Source organism: Juglans microcarpa x Juglans regia, chromosome 7S, assembly GCF_004785595.1.
Source record: "Juglans microcarpa x Juglans regia isolate MS1-56 chromosome 7S, Jm3101_v1.0, whole genome shotgun sequence".
Lineage (NCBI taxonomy): Eukaryota > Viridiplantae > Streptophyta > Magnoliopsida > Fagales > Juglandaceae > Juglans > Juglans microcarpa x Juglans regia.
This window is the reverse complement of record NC_054607.1, coordinates 15851800-15866611: the sequence shown is the minus strand read 5'-3', so window position 1 is coordinate 15866611 and position 14812 is coordinate 15851800. Positions and strand designations below refer to the sequence as shown.

Here is a 14812-nt window from a genome sequence, read left to right as displayed (position 1 = left end):
GTAAGTCCAAGAAAGGCAAGATTCTTTAGATGTATCGAGCTACTGATGATTCTGTCAAGAGGCAGCCAGACATTAATGACAAAGTAGGCATAGGTATGGCTAAAATTTTTGGCACATTGGTTGTCAAGGCTGGTGGATTCGAGAAACTTTCATTTGTTGAGAAATATGTACGAAATTATATTGACAAAGCCTGACACCTTAGACTTGTTAAAGGAGGTGGTGATGCACTTCATGGGTATTTTGAGAGAATGCAGTATAAGAATGAGAGATTTTACTTGTTGATAGATTTGGATGACTATGGAAGACTACAAAATATTTTTTGGGCCAATGCATGTAGCAAAGCAGGTGTGTGTATTTTGGGGATGTTGTGACATTTGATACAACATACCTAACAAATCGTAAGCATTAAGCCCTTCCCTCAAAAGTGTCTTATCTACTGTCCAGTAACTCTCCAGTTAAAGAATCATAAAAAGATGTAACATAGAAGAAATCCTATACTAGAAGTAGGCATAATTACCTCAACGACTTTCGCATTGCTCTCACAAGATTTTGTCCCATAAGCAAACAACAAAATGAGAAAATAAATAGATTTCATAAAATGCCACTGTTATTTCAGTAAGGCAACAATTGTAATAGCAACAGAGATATACCCAACTCTTAACTCCCATATGATGTCCCTAAATATGTTACAAACCTCTCTTTTGCCACTAAATGTTTTTATTTTAACAGTAATATTTGATGAAGGTTACTGTCAATTACCAACATACATAAGATTCACAACCTATGATTAGTCTTATACAAATATACATCACTCTTGATGCATGTGAGATATATTGTGACTAGAAAACCAATCCTTATACAAATATATGGCATAGACCTTTTGCTTTCAACTCCCCCAACCCTTGTTAAACTTCTCAAGTCTCATGAATTGTCAATTTTCAAGAGTTGACTGTGTTTGCTTTAGCTGCGACGAAATGGGTTGTGGAAGTCACGCGCACTCCCTTTGAAAATAATGGCTAAATTTGAGACCCACAAGTGGACCCTACTTATTTTGAAAGGAAATGCATCGATTTCGCATACCATAGGACTGTATCCTAAGCATTACTCAAACTACATAATTGTGGTTTTTTCTTTTGTTCTTTGAAATGTCAAGTTTTATATATTTTCTGAAATCTTTGTTTTTATTTCTAATCAATAAAACATATTTATTTACCTTTTTTTAATTAAATAATTCCTTCTTTTATATACATTTTTTTGTAAACGGTCACAATAAAATAAAAAGTATCATTAAAAAAGGAACACTCACAAAATTTAACATAATGAAGCAACCTATTTTTTTTTAGAACAAAATCGACATTTAATTTGTGCATATGATTCAAATAAAGAACGAAAACAACAAATTATATAAAAAAGATATAAAAAAGCTTCAAAATGTTAAAAATATTAGAACATAATACAAAAAAAAAAAAAAGAATAAAAAATTCTAAAAAATAAATAATTGTAAAATGATAAAAATAAAATAAAACTAGATAAATAAAAGTCATTTAAAAAAATTAAACGAAAGAATTTTTTGGAAAACATAACTGATCTCATCTTAGAATTTCTAATAAATTTCTTTTTAAGCATCACTTAAACACAAACACTTTTTAATTTTAAATCTTTAATTTTTTTATCTAATCATTACCTAATCATTATAATTTTTCCAAACTTCTAAACAAAACACAAAAAATAATTTAAATTTTTTTAAATCCTAAAATAAAAATTATATTAAAAAATTAATAACAATATTTTAATTTTATAATATTTTTATTTGAATTTTTTTCTCTTTTTTTCTAAAATTAAATAAAATTTTAACTTAAATTATTTTAATACTATTTACAGATTATTTGACTACTATTTATAAACTTCTCCTCTCATTTCATTTCCCTCAACTCCACCCCGTGGCAGACCAGCCTTGGAGATCCAGAATAGACGTTGTCTTAGTCCATTGCATTTTCGAAACTCCCCGATTCAAAGTGATCGATATAACGAGGCTCAACAGACCTAGGATTTTCTTAGATGAAGGAGAAGTATCGAGGAAGATGGGTCCTGTCACTGTACTTGGAAGAGTTAAGTTCAACTAAAATGGATGTTTGTGGGCCGGGTCAACCGTCACGGGCTTGGGATCTTATTGTAGGAGCCTTTTTAATGCACTTTTAGGATTTGGGTTAATTTGGGCCGGGAGCATGTTCCCTTGGGCCAATCATGTTATTTGCATTTCTAATTATGTTGGACTGGCTTTTAACCTTGGTTTGGTTTTGGCCTTTATGGCCTTCTTTTGTTTTGTTGTTTTCGTTAGAAATTAACAGCATATACACTGGTTAGTGTCCTTGGTTAAGGTATCCTGAATGACAATTACAATTTCCTTGTCTTTACCTAATTTCTCTCTCTTCCTATCCATTCTCTTATTTCTGGAGAGCTCCACTCGAAGAGAGCAAAACCCTAATATTCTAAGATTTCTCTGGTGTGTAACAAAAGTGGTATCTAGAGACACGTCCTGTGATATTCTGGAGTATCCTTTTTACATACCATGGCAGAAGGCACTAGGCTCAAGGAATTACAAGATGGGCGTAATGCCCTAAAGAAGACAACATATTCCCAATATAAAACCCTAGAGACTAAAATGTTAGCCCTAAAATGGCAAATTGATACAATGTTGCAACAGTTGAGAGTGATAACGGGTGAGCTGCAGAGCAGAAGTCACAATCAAAGCCTTGGAGGGTCATCATTTGGACTACACTCCAACGAAGATGAAGGGAACCCGAGGCCTGCGGGTGATGCGCAGACAAGGACTGTGAGACTTGATTTTCCCACTTTTCATGGAGAGGATCCAGCTGGGTGGATCTACAAGGTACATCAATTTTTTGCTTTCCATAACATCTTGCCACAACACAAAGTAAAGTTAGCTTCATTTCATATGGATGGTAAGGCCTTAATCTGGTTTCAAGATTGGGAAGAGTCAGGGCAAATAGTCGATTGGGATTCTCTTACTAAAGCATTACTTGCCAAATTTGGCCCAAATGCATACGATAACCCGATGGAGTCTCTTACTCGTTTGAGACAAAGTGGCATAGTAGAGGAATACAAAGATAAATTTGAATCACTATCAAATAGACTGAAGGGTTTATCAAATCAGTATAAACTAAGTTATTTTCTTAGTGGTCAGAAGGATGAGATTAGATTACCCATTAGAATGTTTAACCCACCAAGCTTGACTACTGCCTATAGTCTAGCTAAAATACAAGAAGAAAATTTGAACCTGTCCAAGAAACATAATAGATCTAGCCTTGTATACTCACTTGACCCGGGTATACTAAAAAACCTAGCCTACCCATTAGTGAACCCTCCAAAACCATTCCCAAACTGAACCTACAGATCCATAAAATAAACCAAAACCAAATGAAGGAAAAGAGAGACAATGGGTTATGCTATTACTGTGACTCGAAGTGGACCTTGGGGCATAAATGCCAAAATCCCAAGCTTTACCTGCTAGAAGAGGTTTTGTTTGAATCAGAAAATGAAGGGACTAGTGAGGAACCGATTGTTGAGAGTGATGAACCAAGGATATCCAAAATGGAACTAGACAGCCCAATAAATCCAGAAATATCCCTCCATGCCTTAACAGGATCCCAAAACCAAAAGATCATGAGTGTGATGGGGAAGATTGGACCTCAATGGGTAACAATCCTAATAGACACTGGGTCTACTCACAACTTTCTGGACCCAGCAGTGTTAGATCAAGTTAATTAATCAGGCGGAAACAGTTAAAGTGAAGGTGGCTAATGGGGAAGTGCTTTCAAGTGAAGGAAACTGTAAGGGAGTGTGTGTTAAAATTCAAGGTACCATTTTTACAGTAGAAGTACACATGCTAGAGTTAGCAGGCTGTGATATGGTGCTCGGGATCCATTGGCTACAAGAGTTGGGAACTGTTTTGTGGGATTTCCAAAAACTAACAATGAAATTGTCTATGAAGGAGAAAACAATGCAGTTGCAAGGTATGGCAACCACCAAACTGATTGAGGAAGGCTCTTTAAACAAGTTTAATAAATTGGAGAAGAGGGGAATAGTCTTACATGTCTTGGAGAGTGAAAACACCCAGATTGGAGAACAAAATTGCTAAACACCAGCAGCCATTCAAACGTTACTAAAACAGTACCCGGAAGTGTTTGCAGAACCTAAAGGCCTACCCCCCCACCTGAACCCATGACCATTCCATCAACCTCATATCCAACACAAAACCCATTTCTGTGTGACCTTACTGTTAGCCATATTTTTAAAATAAAAATGATTTATACACAACATTTTTCACAACACATTTCACAATAATATGTTAAATGAGGGGTAATTTTGTAAAACTCTTTATAAAAGTAACATTACTTTACAAAAATACCCTCATCTTAGAAGGAGATATCCTACCTAGGGCACTTAATTTCTGCCCACTGTTCGGGCAGACCTAGAGAAATTACAAGCCATGAAGGACTGGCCCCTTCGTGGGTCTATCAAAGCCTTGTGAGGATTTTGTAGGTTGACTGGGATACTATAGAAAGTTCGTTAAGGGCTATGGGAGAATTGCAGGTCCGCTAACCAGAATATTAAAGAAAGACTACTTCCAATGGAGTGATGAAGCAAAAGTGGCTTTTCACAAATTGAAGGAAGTTGTCTCTTGCCCCTGGTACTACTAGTATTACTAGATTTTGCATCATCATTTACCATTAAGTGTGATGCTTCAACTATGGCCATCGGGGCTATTTTAATGTAACAAGGGAAGCCTATTGCATATTTCAGCCAAGCACTCAAGGGAAGGACTCTACACCTATCCACCTACGAGAATGAACTTTTTGCATTGGTGACTACTGTAGTGAAATGGAGACCCTATTTATTAGGTGAAACTTTAAGATTAATACCGACCAACAAAGCCTAAAAAACCTCCTAGACTAAAGAGTGGGAACCCCGATGCAGCATAAATGGGTTTCTAAATTGCTGGGTTACGACTTTGTGGTGGAATACAAGAAGGGGACAAAGAACCGAGCTGCTGATGCCTTGTCTAGGAAGGACTAGATTGAGGAAGAAACCTTAATGTTAATCTCATTTCCAACGATAGACTGGCTGGAGGACCTTAAGGCTGCCTGTACTACTGACACTAAGGTACAAGCCCTAATTTCCCTTTTCAAAGAAAATAAGTTGGGTCTTAAGTACACAATGAGGGCAGATCTACTTCTATACAAACAGAGGTTGTACATTCCTCATAATTCAGAGTTTAAGACTCAGCTACTTTAGTTGGGCCACAGTAGCCTGTGGGGTGGTCACTCAGGTTTCGATAAGACCATACAAAGAGTGAGGATGGATTTTTACTGGCCAAGTCTCAAAAGTGATGTTAAGCAATTTATCAGAGGTTGTGACCTCTGTCAAAGGGTTAAGTCCTCCAACACCCTCCCAAGTGGGTTACTACAGCCCCTCCCAATACCCACACAACCCTGGACACATATAACCATGGACTTCATGGAAGGCCTTCCTAACTCTAGGGGGTTTAACAACTTGTGGGTGGTAGTTGATAGGCTTACGAAGTACAGTCACATAACTCCCCTCAAACACCCATAAACTGCCAAGGCAATAGCCAATTTGTTCCTCAATCATATATTTAAGTTACATGGTCTCCCTCTCTCAATAGTCTCGGATAAAGACAAGACATTCGTAAGCAATTTTTGGCAAGAGTTGTTTAGTTTACAAGGGGTCCAAATGGCATTGAGTACAACCTATCACCCTCAAACTGATGGGCAAACAGAGGTTGTAAACAAGACACTCAAAAACTTGTTGAGTTGCTTTTCAGGAGACAGACCAAGGGACTAGGTATCTTGGATACCACTTGCAGAGTGGTGGTATAATTCCACTCCTTACGTATCAACCAAATTGTCACCCTTCAAAGCATTATATGGTTACCCCCTCCCCGATGGTTAGAATATATACCTGGCACTACTAGGGTAGCCACTGTAGAAGAACACCTCCAAAATTGTGACAAGATCTCCCATCTGCTCCAGCACAACCTGTAAAAAGCCCAAGACCGAATAAAAAGGTACGCTGACTTAAGAAGGAAGGAAAAGGAATTTTCGAGGGTGAGTGGGTATACTTTAGGCTCAACCATACAAACAAGCCATGATGGCTCTTCGTTGCAGCAACAAACTAGCCCCAAAATTCTTTGAGCCATTTCAGATATTACAAAGGTAGGGAAGGTTGCATACCGCTTGGATCTACCATCTTCCACTCAGATTCACCCCACTTTTCATGTTTCATTGCTTAAAAAGAAACTGGGGTCTTCTACAACCGCCATTCCAGATGATGATGGAGTCCTTCAACCAAAGCCAAAAGAGATCCGAGCTCGCCGTATGGTGACATCTAGAAACAGAGTCAAAGCCAATCTCTTGGTGCATTGGCAGGGACAAGAAGCAAATGAAGCCACTTGGGAGATGTATTCGAAGCTTAGAGAAGACTTCCCTTACCTTGTGGGCAAGGTGTTTTGTAGGGGGAGAAGTTGTAACGAGGCTCACCTGACCTAGGATTTTCTCAAGCTCAGTTATGAGATGAAGGAGAAGTATCGAGGAAGGTGGGTTCTGTTAGTGTACTTCAAAGAGTTAGGGCTCGTTTGGTTCCTTGACTGCATTCAGCTCAGCTGTGCTTGGTTAAGATTTAGACCTCTTTTAATATCCAAACACCCAACTTTCAAATCACTAAACTCATCTCAACTCAAAACCTCTTTATACTTGAGACCCACAACTTTTTTCATCTCAATACCTCTTTACATGTGGGACCCACAACCTTTTTCAAATTCTCATAAATACATCTAAATTCATCTTAAAATTCAAACACATTTAAACTCATCTTAGGTGAGCCCCACAGAACTCACTCTACCATCTCAACTCACTACTATTCATAGAGAACTTAACTCAGCTTAGGGCTGAGCAAAAATCCAAAAATCCAATTCCGACTCCCCTCAGAGTCAAAGCAGGAGGTTTTTTTCCCTGAGAAGTCAGAGTTGGAGGTGGAGTTGAACCGACTCCGACTCTGCTCCGATCCGACTCCGACTTTGCCCTCCGACTCCGACACTGATATTATATTTATTATAAATATATATGTATTTTTTTATATATTAATCATAAGATTTTTATATAACTATATTTTATATAGTTAGTTAAACTCCATACTATACTAGCATGAGCTCATTATTATTAAATAATATATTTATACTATAATATATATAGACTAAAATTGACTAATAATAGTTTAATATATGTAAACATCATACTATTACAATATTACTAGCATGTAACAATAAATTACTAATATATAAATATAATAACATGTAATACTAATCGACTAAGTTACTAATGTATAATAACTAAAGTATATAGTGCCTTCCTTTCCCTAGAGGAAGTGTGAGGTTCCAGTGCCTTTGTGCTCAAAGGTTTACGTCTCACACCCTGTGAGCTTAGTTTTGTTATCATTTTGGAGCTAGGATCTAATGGAGGCAGAGGACTTGGCAAAACGCTAGGAGAGACTACACTTATCACAGGAAGAAAGTTCGTTCTTCCATGTCAAACAGGAGTCATCAAAGGAGAAAGATAGAAGGGGAGAACACTGCATTGTTAGGAGGTCGTTGTCCGAGAAGGGCATTAACAATGAAGCTTTCAGGACCACAATGTCACAAGTTTGGAGGTTGGAAGGGTGGGTTAGGTTTAAGGAACTGGGAGAACAATGTTTTTTGATCGAGTTTTAGAACCTGGTAAGTAAAGAGAAGGTTCTAAGTGGTTGTCCTTGGTTTTTCGATAGACACCTTTTCACGTTGCTAGAAGTTGACGAAACAGTTTCCATTAACACAATAAAGTTTGATTTTGAACCATTCTGGGTTCAGCTCCACAATCTTCCCCTAGCCACCATGACAGAAGATTTCGGGGAATAGTTTGCAGCTTCCATCGGACATGTTATTAGGGTAGATATTGAAGCAGATGGACGTGCATGGGGAAGATGCATGCGAGTGAGGATTGCTGTGAATCTGCATAAACCTTTGCTGAGAGGTAAGTAGTTGATGTTAGGGGAGAAACAACACTGGATTTCTTTCAAATATGAAAGACTGCAAAATTTCTGTTTCCAATGTGGAGTGCTCTCCCACAAGGGTAAGAACTGCGCTCGTTCAAGACCTGATCAACAAGCTGATGAGGAACAACCACAACAGTTTGGCCCTTGGTTACGAGGGCAGCCGAGAAACACCAACATTTTTTATAGCCGCAGATACGGTGGCTCCACCAACGGCAACCACCAACATGGGGAACAACAAGGTGGCAAGGCCAGAGGTGACCGGGATGAGGCAGGGGAAAAATCTCAGGCTGTCAATCAGCAGGTGGCAACAATAAGGCAGGAAAGGCCCCAGCGGAAAAAAAGGAAAAGGAACTTAGAAGGGTTAAAGTACAACCATCAACATTAGGAAACTTGGGAAAAGGTGATTACTCTGGATCTTACCTAGGGTCCCCCTCAAAGATCAGATCGAAAGGAAATCCCCAATCAACTTGGAAACAAGGCACGTGCATGAGTTTTCTACTTCCGAAGGCAAAACTGGTTCCCAAGACGTACAGAGGGCTATGATGGGAATGGAAATAGAGCCTAACACAACAACTTTTATAGTAAGTGAGTTGAAACATACTAGTATGGGATCCATGTTTGGAGGGAAAGTCAGTGAAGGACTAGATAATAGTGATGTTGCACCAGCTGTGGGGTAGAGTGTCTCTACGGAAAATGGTAGTAGAAATGGGGTGGAGACTGATAACCTGTCTGTCAAAGATGTTCTCAAGGCACCTGCTACGCTGACTTTAAAGAATAATACAAGAAAATGGAAGAGACTGCACGAGGAAGAGTTTCTCATACAGAAGGTAGTGAAGGAAAGCTTCTGGCAGACATCTCCAACCAGTTCCTGAGAACAAGTTACAAGCGAGGCTGTAAAAGGAGGGTACATGAAAAGGGCAATGGTGTTAAGAGAAACAAGAGGTATGTTGAGAATAACGAGAATTACTATGAAGAGGCAGAGACTAGAGCCCAGCCCTGCCCTCGCCAATGAGCACCTTAGTATGAAACTGCCGAGGGCTTGGGAACCCTCGGACAGTTAGGATCCTTAGGAATTTAACTAAGGAAAAGTGGCCCAACCTAGTTTTCCTTGTGGAGACTAAGAGCATAAACAAGAGAATGGAGGAGGTGAGGTGGAGTTTGAAGATGGATGGGTGTTTTGCAGTGGATTGTGTGGGTTTGAGTGGGGGTATTGCCCTACTATGGAAGGAAGTGTGGCAAGTCAAAATAATAAACTACACTAGATGGCATATCAGTGCTCTGATTCAGAAAGGGGGCAGTGGACCTACATGGCAGTTTACCGGGTTTTATGGCCACCCTGACACTGCTAAAAGGAGTAGCAGCTGGCAATTATTGAAGATGCTGAAACCACCTAGTCCCATGGCCTGGCTATGTGCAGGTGATTTCAACAAGATCCTTCATCAAAAAGAAAAAGTGGGTGGAGCAAGTAGACCGTATAAGCAAATAGAGGCATTCAGGCTGGCAGTTGAATCCTGTTGACATAATGACATCCATTCTAAGGGACAACGGTTCACATGGTCCAATAATAGGAGTGGAAGGGTGTTCACAAAAGAAATGATAGATAGAGCTTTTGCAAACAAGGAAAGAAATGAGGTTTTTAAGAATGGATCGTGCACTACCCTTGCTGCAATAAAATTCGATCATTCTCCTCTTATCATTGAAAACTATAATAGAGGGCATATGAGGACAAAAGGAGGGAGGTGTTTTAGGTACGAGGTGGCCTGGGATTTGAGAGGTGATTGCATGGAGACAATAGCTAAGGCATGGAGGACAGAATGTGGGAGAGGTTGTGATGCTAGAATATTAAGACAGAAACTTGGTGCTTGTCAAAAGGATCTGATGATTTGGAAACAAAAAAGCCAAAAGGAAAGTCAAATGGCAATTTCAAAAGGGATGGCAAAGATTGGTCACCTTCAAAGCACTGGCACAGGTGATCATCTCATTCACATGAAGCTTATTCAGAAGAAAGTGGAGTTATCTTTGGCAGAAAGGGATTTAAAGTGGCGACAAAGAGTAAAGCAGTATTGGTTCAAACATGGTGACAAGATCACCCAATATTTCCACATGCAGGCTAGTCAAAGAAGGAAAACCAATGCAATCCAATCTGTCGAGGATACACGGGGGAGAGTTGTCACTAAACAAACAGAAATCGGTGACGTGTTCACATGTTATTTCTCATCTTTATTTACTACTTCTCACCCATCTAATTTTGAGGATTGTCTAGAGACTATCAAAGCTGTTCCAATTAGCCTAGGAGGGAGAGAAGATATGTTGATATGGCAATTCACAACTAATGGTATCTACACTGTAAAGAGTGGATACCACCTCAGCAAAGAGTTGGAAAGGGAATTATAAGGGGAAACATCAGTTAGGAGCAGGGACAAGATGGTGTGGAAGTCAATATGGAAATTGGATGTAACCCCCGTGACTAAGATGTTTCTATGGCGTGCATGTAACGAGGCGCTTTCCACCATGGCTAATCTGAAAAGGAGGAAGTTAGTGGAAGATAATTCATGTCTGATTTGTACACAGGAAGCTGAAACTACTGGCCATGTGCTATGGGGTTGCAATGCGGCTAAAGATGTGTGGAATCAAGGTGCTAGAAAGGTGCAAAAAATGTCCCACCACAATGACATTTTCTTTGATATATGGTCAGTAATGGTAGACACACTTGATCCACCTGATCTTAATGAGGTGGCAGTCATTGTGAAAGGAATCTGAGCTAGGAGGAATGAGGCCATTCATGGAAATGGTTTCAAGCATCCCACGGTGGTTTTTCAATAGACTAAAGTAGAACTTCTAGCCTACAATGAGGTCTTACAAGAATCACAAGAAGCAAGTGTCAAGGTTCAAGCAGAGGTCCACAATTGGAAAAAACCTGAGGAAGAGTGGCTCAAGGTCAACTGGGATGCGGCTGTAAACTCGGGGGAGGGGAGAATAGGAATTGGAGTTCTTATCAAGGACCATAATGGCCTAGTCATTAGAGCCCTTCATGTTAATAGGTCTCTGAAAGGAAATCCGTTTGATGCTGAAGCGTATGGCTTACTCATAGCAGTTGTCTTCTGTAGAGAGCTTGGTCTGCAGCAGCTATGCGTTGAAGGGGACTCAAAACAAGTAGTGGACTTAATGAAAAATCACACTACGAACTGGAGCATGGGTGGATGCCTTATAGGCGACGCAAGACAAGTGCTAGACTCCTTTACTCACTGGACAGTTTCACATGTATTTCAAGAGGCAAATTCGGCAGCACACTGCCTAGCAAATGATGCTCTTGGACGCTTAGAAGATCTTTATGACATTGAAATATGCCCACCTTGTATTTTCTCTATTGTTGCCAAGGAAATGTTGTAATTATCTAACTTGATTCTTTCAAGTTCTGGATGTATTTGGTAATCATGTTTAATGAGATCAGTTTCTCTTTCAAAAAAAAAATAACTAAAGTATAGAAACATATAATAGTAATGTATAATAACCAATGTTCCAATATATAATATATAATCACTAGTGACTAGTGACTAGTATAATAAATTAAATATAGAATACTAAGTCTAGTATATAATTAAGTTAGAAGAGTAATGTTACATACAGTCGTGAAGTGCGTAAGCGACGTGCAGTCGCTTTAAAAAAGATTGGGGTCTAGTATTAAATAATTAATTTTTTTCATGTGGGTCTCATATGTAGTTACTTTTTTCAAAGTGATTGCGTGACGCTTGCACACTCACGACTGCAACTATCATTTCTCATACTATTATACTGATATATAATACTAATTATAATTTGGCTATTAATAGGAATAAGTTAGACACTAGTTATAGTAAAAGTATAATGAGTTAATAACATGTAATTAAACACTATTTATAAAAACCATAGTACAAGTCTATAGACTATAACATGCAATTGTTAATAACATGTAATACTATAGTATAATAATATGTAATTGTCAATAATCAATCCTATAGTATAAGTAGAAATACTAACAATAATAACATTATATACTTATAGTCTACATTTAATACCAATGTATAATAATACTAGTATAATAATTATATTTAAATTTTAGTCAATATAGTACAAGTCAATTTAAATAATAATTTTCATTAATTAATACTAACAATTAAATTGAGTGATGGAAAAAATTATAAAACCATAAATAGAATGATAAGTCAATAACATATAATTAGACATTATAATATGATAAGATGTTAAAAGTATTATATGAATCTATGATAAGTGATAACATATAATTATTAATAATAATAATTAATACTAACAATTATAAAAATTAGAAATAAAAAAAATTAGGGTTAAAAGCCTAAACAAAGATTAGTCTCACTGGTTGTGAGGGTGTGGGGGTTTCTGTGAAAATGATGAAGGAAGATTTGACAAAACTCTGGGAGCGTCTCCATTGTCAAAGGAAGAAAACTCTGTAATGCAAATAAAATCCGAGAGGGATAAGGTAGGGAGTATACAGGGGAAGCTTTGTATCATTTTTAAGGTCCTATCTGAGAAATGAGTCAACAATGAAGCTTTTAAAGCTACAATGTCTCAGGTTTGGAGGCTTCAGGGATGGGTGCGATTCAAGGACCTAAATGACCAATGTTTCCTGATAGACTTTCAGCAAGCACAAGATAAAGAAAAAGTTCTGAGTGGTAGGCTATGGTTTTTTTACAGGAACTTACTAACTTTACAAGAGGTAGATGAGACTGTTTCAGTTAATGCTTACAATTTCATTATGAACCATTGCCACAATCTACCTTTGGCAGCGATGACTGAAGAAATAGGGAAGTAGTTTGGATCCTCTCTTGGACATGTAATAAGGGTGGATGCAGAGTCTGATAGATCTACGTGGGGGAGGTGCCTACGTGTGAGGGTGGTAGTAGATCTTCATAAACCTCTGTTGAGGGGGCAGTGGCTGGAGTTTGAGGAGCAGTAGTACTAGATCTCATTTAAGTATGAGCGCCTCCAAAACTTTTGCTTCCACTATGGAGTTTTATTCCATAAAGGGAGGACATGCTCGAGGCCAAGGTTTGACCAGCATCATGATGAACAGAAGTTCATGCAGTTTGGACCCTGGCTAAGAGCACAGCCAATGAACACTAATTTATTTGATAGCCGTAAGTATGGTGGCTCCCTTGGATACAACAATACGAAGGAGTAGCAGGCTAAGGAGGAGAGGGTCAGTAGGGGTGTAGTTGATGTTGGTAAGAAAGGAATAAAGGGGGAAAAACAACTGAAATAGAGGAGGTGCCTTTGAGGGGGGATCGTTACTACTGATACTAAAAATAATGCAGATTTAATCCCTAAAACTAACAAACCAAATAGTTGGAATCCAACTATGACAGGGCCCTCCAACCCTGGCATATTCCATGATGGAAAGTTGGGGAGTCATATGTTGGGAATAGAGAGGCGGGTAGCCATTAATGAGGCAAACCATACTCTATATAAGTCTGTTAAGAATGGTATTAAAGACCCCTAATGACTAGATGGTTTTAGACTCAGATCTGTCTAAATTGGAAAGTCCCATGCACCAAACAGTTACTTCATTACCTAGTGGGTATTGAACAAATGGTGAGAATGTAGAGGTGTCCATGAGTGAGGATGGCCCAGACACTACTAAGGGGAGTACGCCCAATATGGTGGCTCCAGTGGTCTGTTCTCTTGTCACTGATATGAATGATGGGGATCCCAAAACTGGTAAATGGAAAAGGAAGGCTAGAGGCTGGGTTATTTCGGGTGGGAACCTACTTGACATCACAACTCTCATCAAAGTGTAGGGAGTAAAAGGAGAGGCTTGAGAAATGATAGGGGGTGATTCTAACCCCAAGAAGCACAAGAGTTGTGAAGAAGGGATCAAGAACCAAAATCCTAAGGCAGTGGCTAGACTCCAGACCTGCTAAAACCAATGAGTCTTCTAATATGGAATTGCCGAGGGCTTGGGAACCCTCAGACAATTTGAATCCTTAGGAAATTGACTAAGGAGAAATGCCCCCACTTAATTTTCCTTGTGGAAACTAAGTGCAACAATACCCAAATAGAGGAGGTGAGAAGGTCTTTAAGTTTTGATAGTTATTTTGTTGTGGATAATGTGGGTTCAAGTTGTGGCATTGCACTACTTTGGAAAGAAGGTTGGCAGGTTAGAATCACTAGCTATACTAGATGGCACATCAATGCTCTAATCGAGGAAGGAGGAGGTAGACCCCATTGGCAATTTACTGGTTTCTATGGTCACCCAGACACAATGAAAAGGAGCAACAGTTGGAAGCTTCTCAAAATCCTTAAACCCAACTTCCTATAGTTTGGTTGTGTGCAGGTGATTTCCAGAAAAATACTGCACCAAAAGGAAAAGATGGGGGGAGCCAATAGACCCTACAAACAGATTGAGAATTTTAGACAAGCTCTTGAACATTGTGGCTTCTGTGGCATTCACTCTCAAGGGCAGAAATTCACCTAGTCGAACAACAAGAGTGGTAAGAAATTCACCAAGGAGAAAAATTGATAGAGCAATGGCTAATAAAGCATGGAATGACATGTTTAATTATGCCTACTGCAATGTAATGGCTGCTGTCAAATCTGACAATTCCCCTCTACATGTTTGCATGCAACACCTTGAGTATGGAAGAGGGAGGGGAAATAGGGTTTTTAGATA

General features: G+C 38.8%; 1 protein-coding gene across 1 annotated transcript; it reads left to right on the top strand.

Moving 5' to 3' along the window:
• Positions 1-10551: 10551 nt before the first annotated feature.
• Positions 10552-11517, top strand: LOC121240859. The gene is made up of 2 exons (XM_041138387.1): positions 10552-10860; positions 10951-11517. The coding sequence occupies exons 1-2, from the start codon at positions 10552-10554 to the stop codon at positions 11515-11517; spliced, it is 876 nt and encodes a 291-aa protein (XP_040994321.1).
• The last annotated feature ends 3295 nt before the right edge of the window (positions 11518-14812 follow it).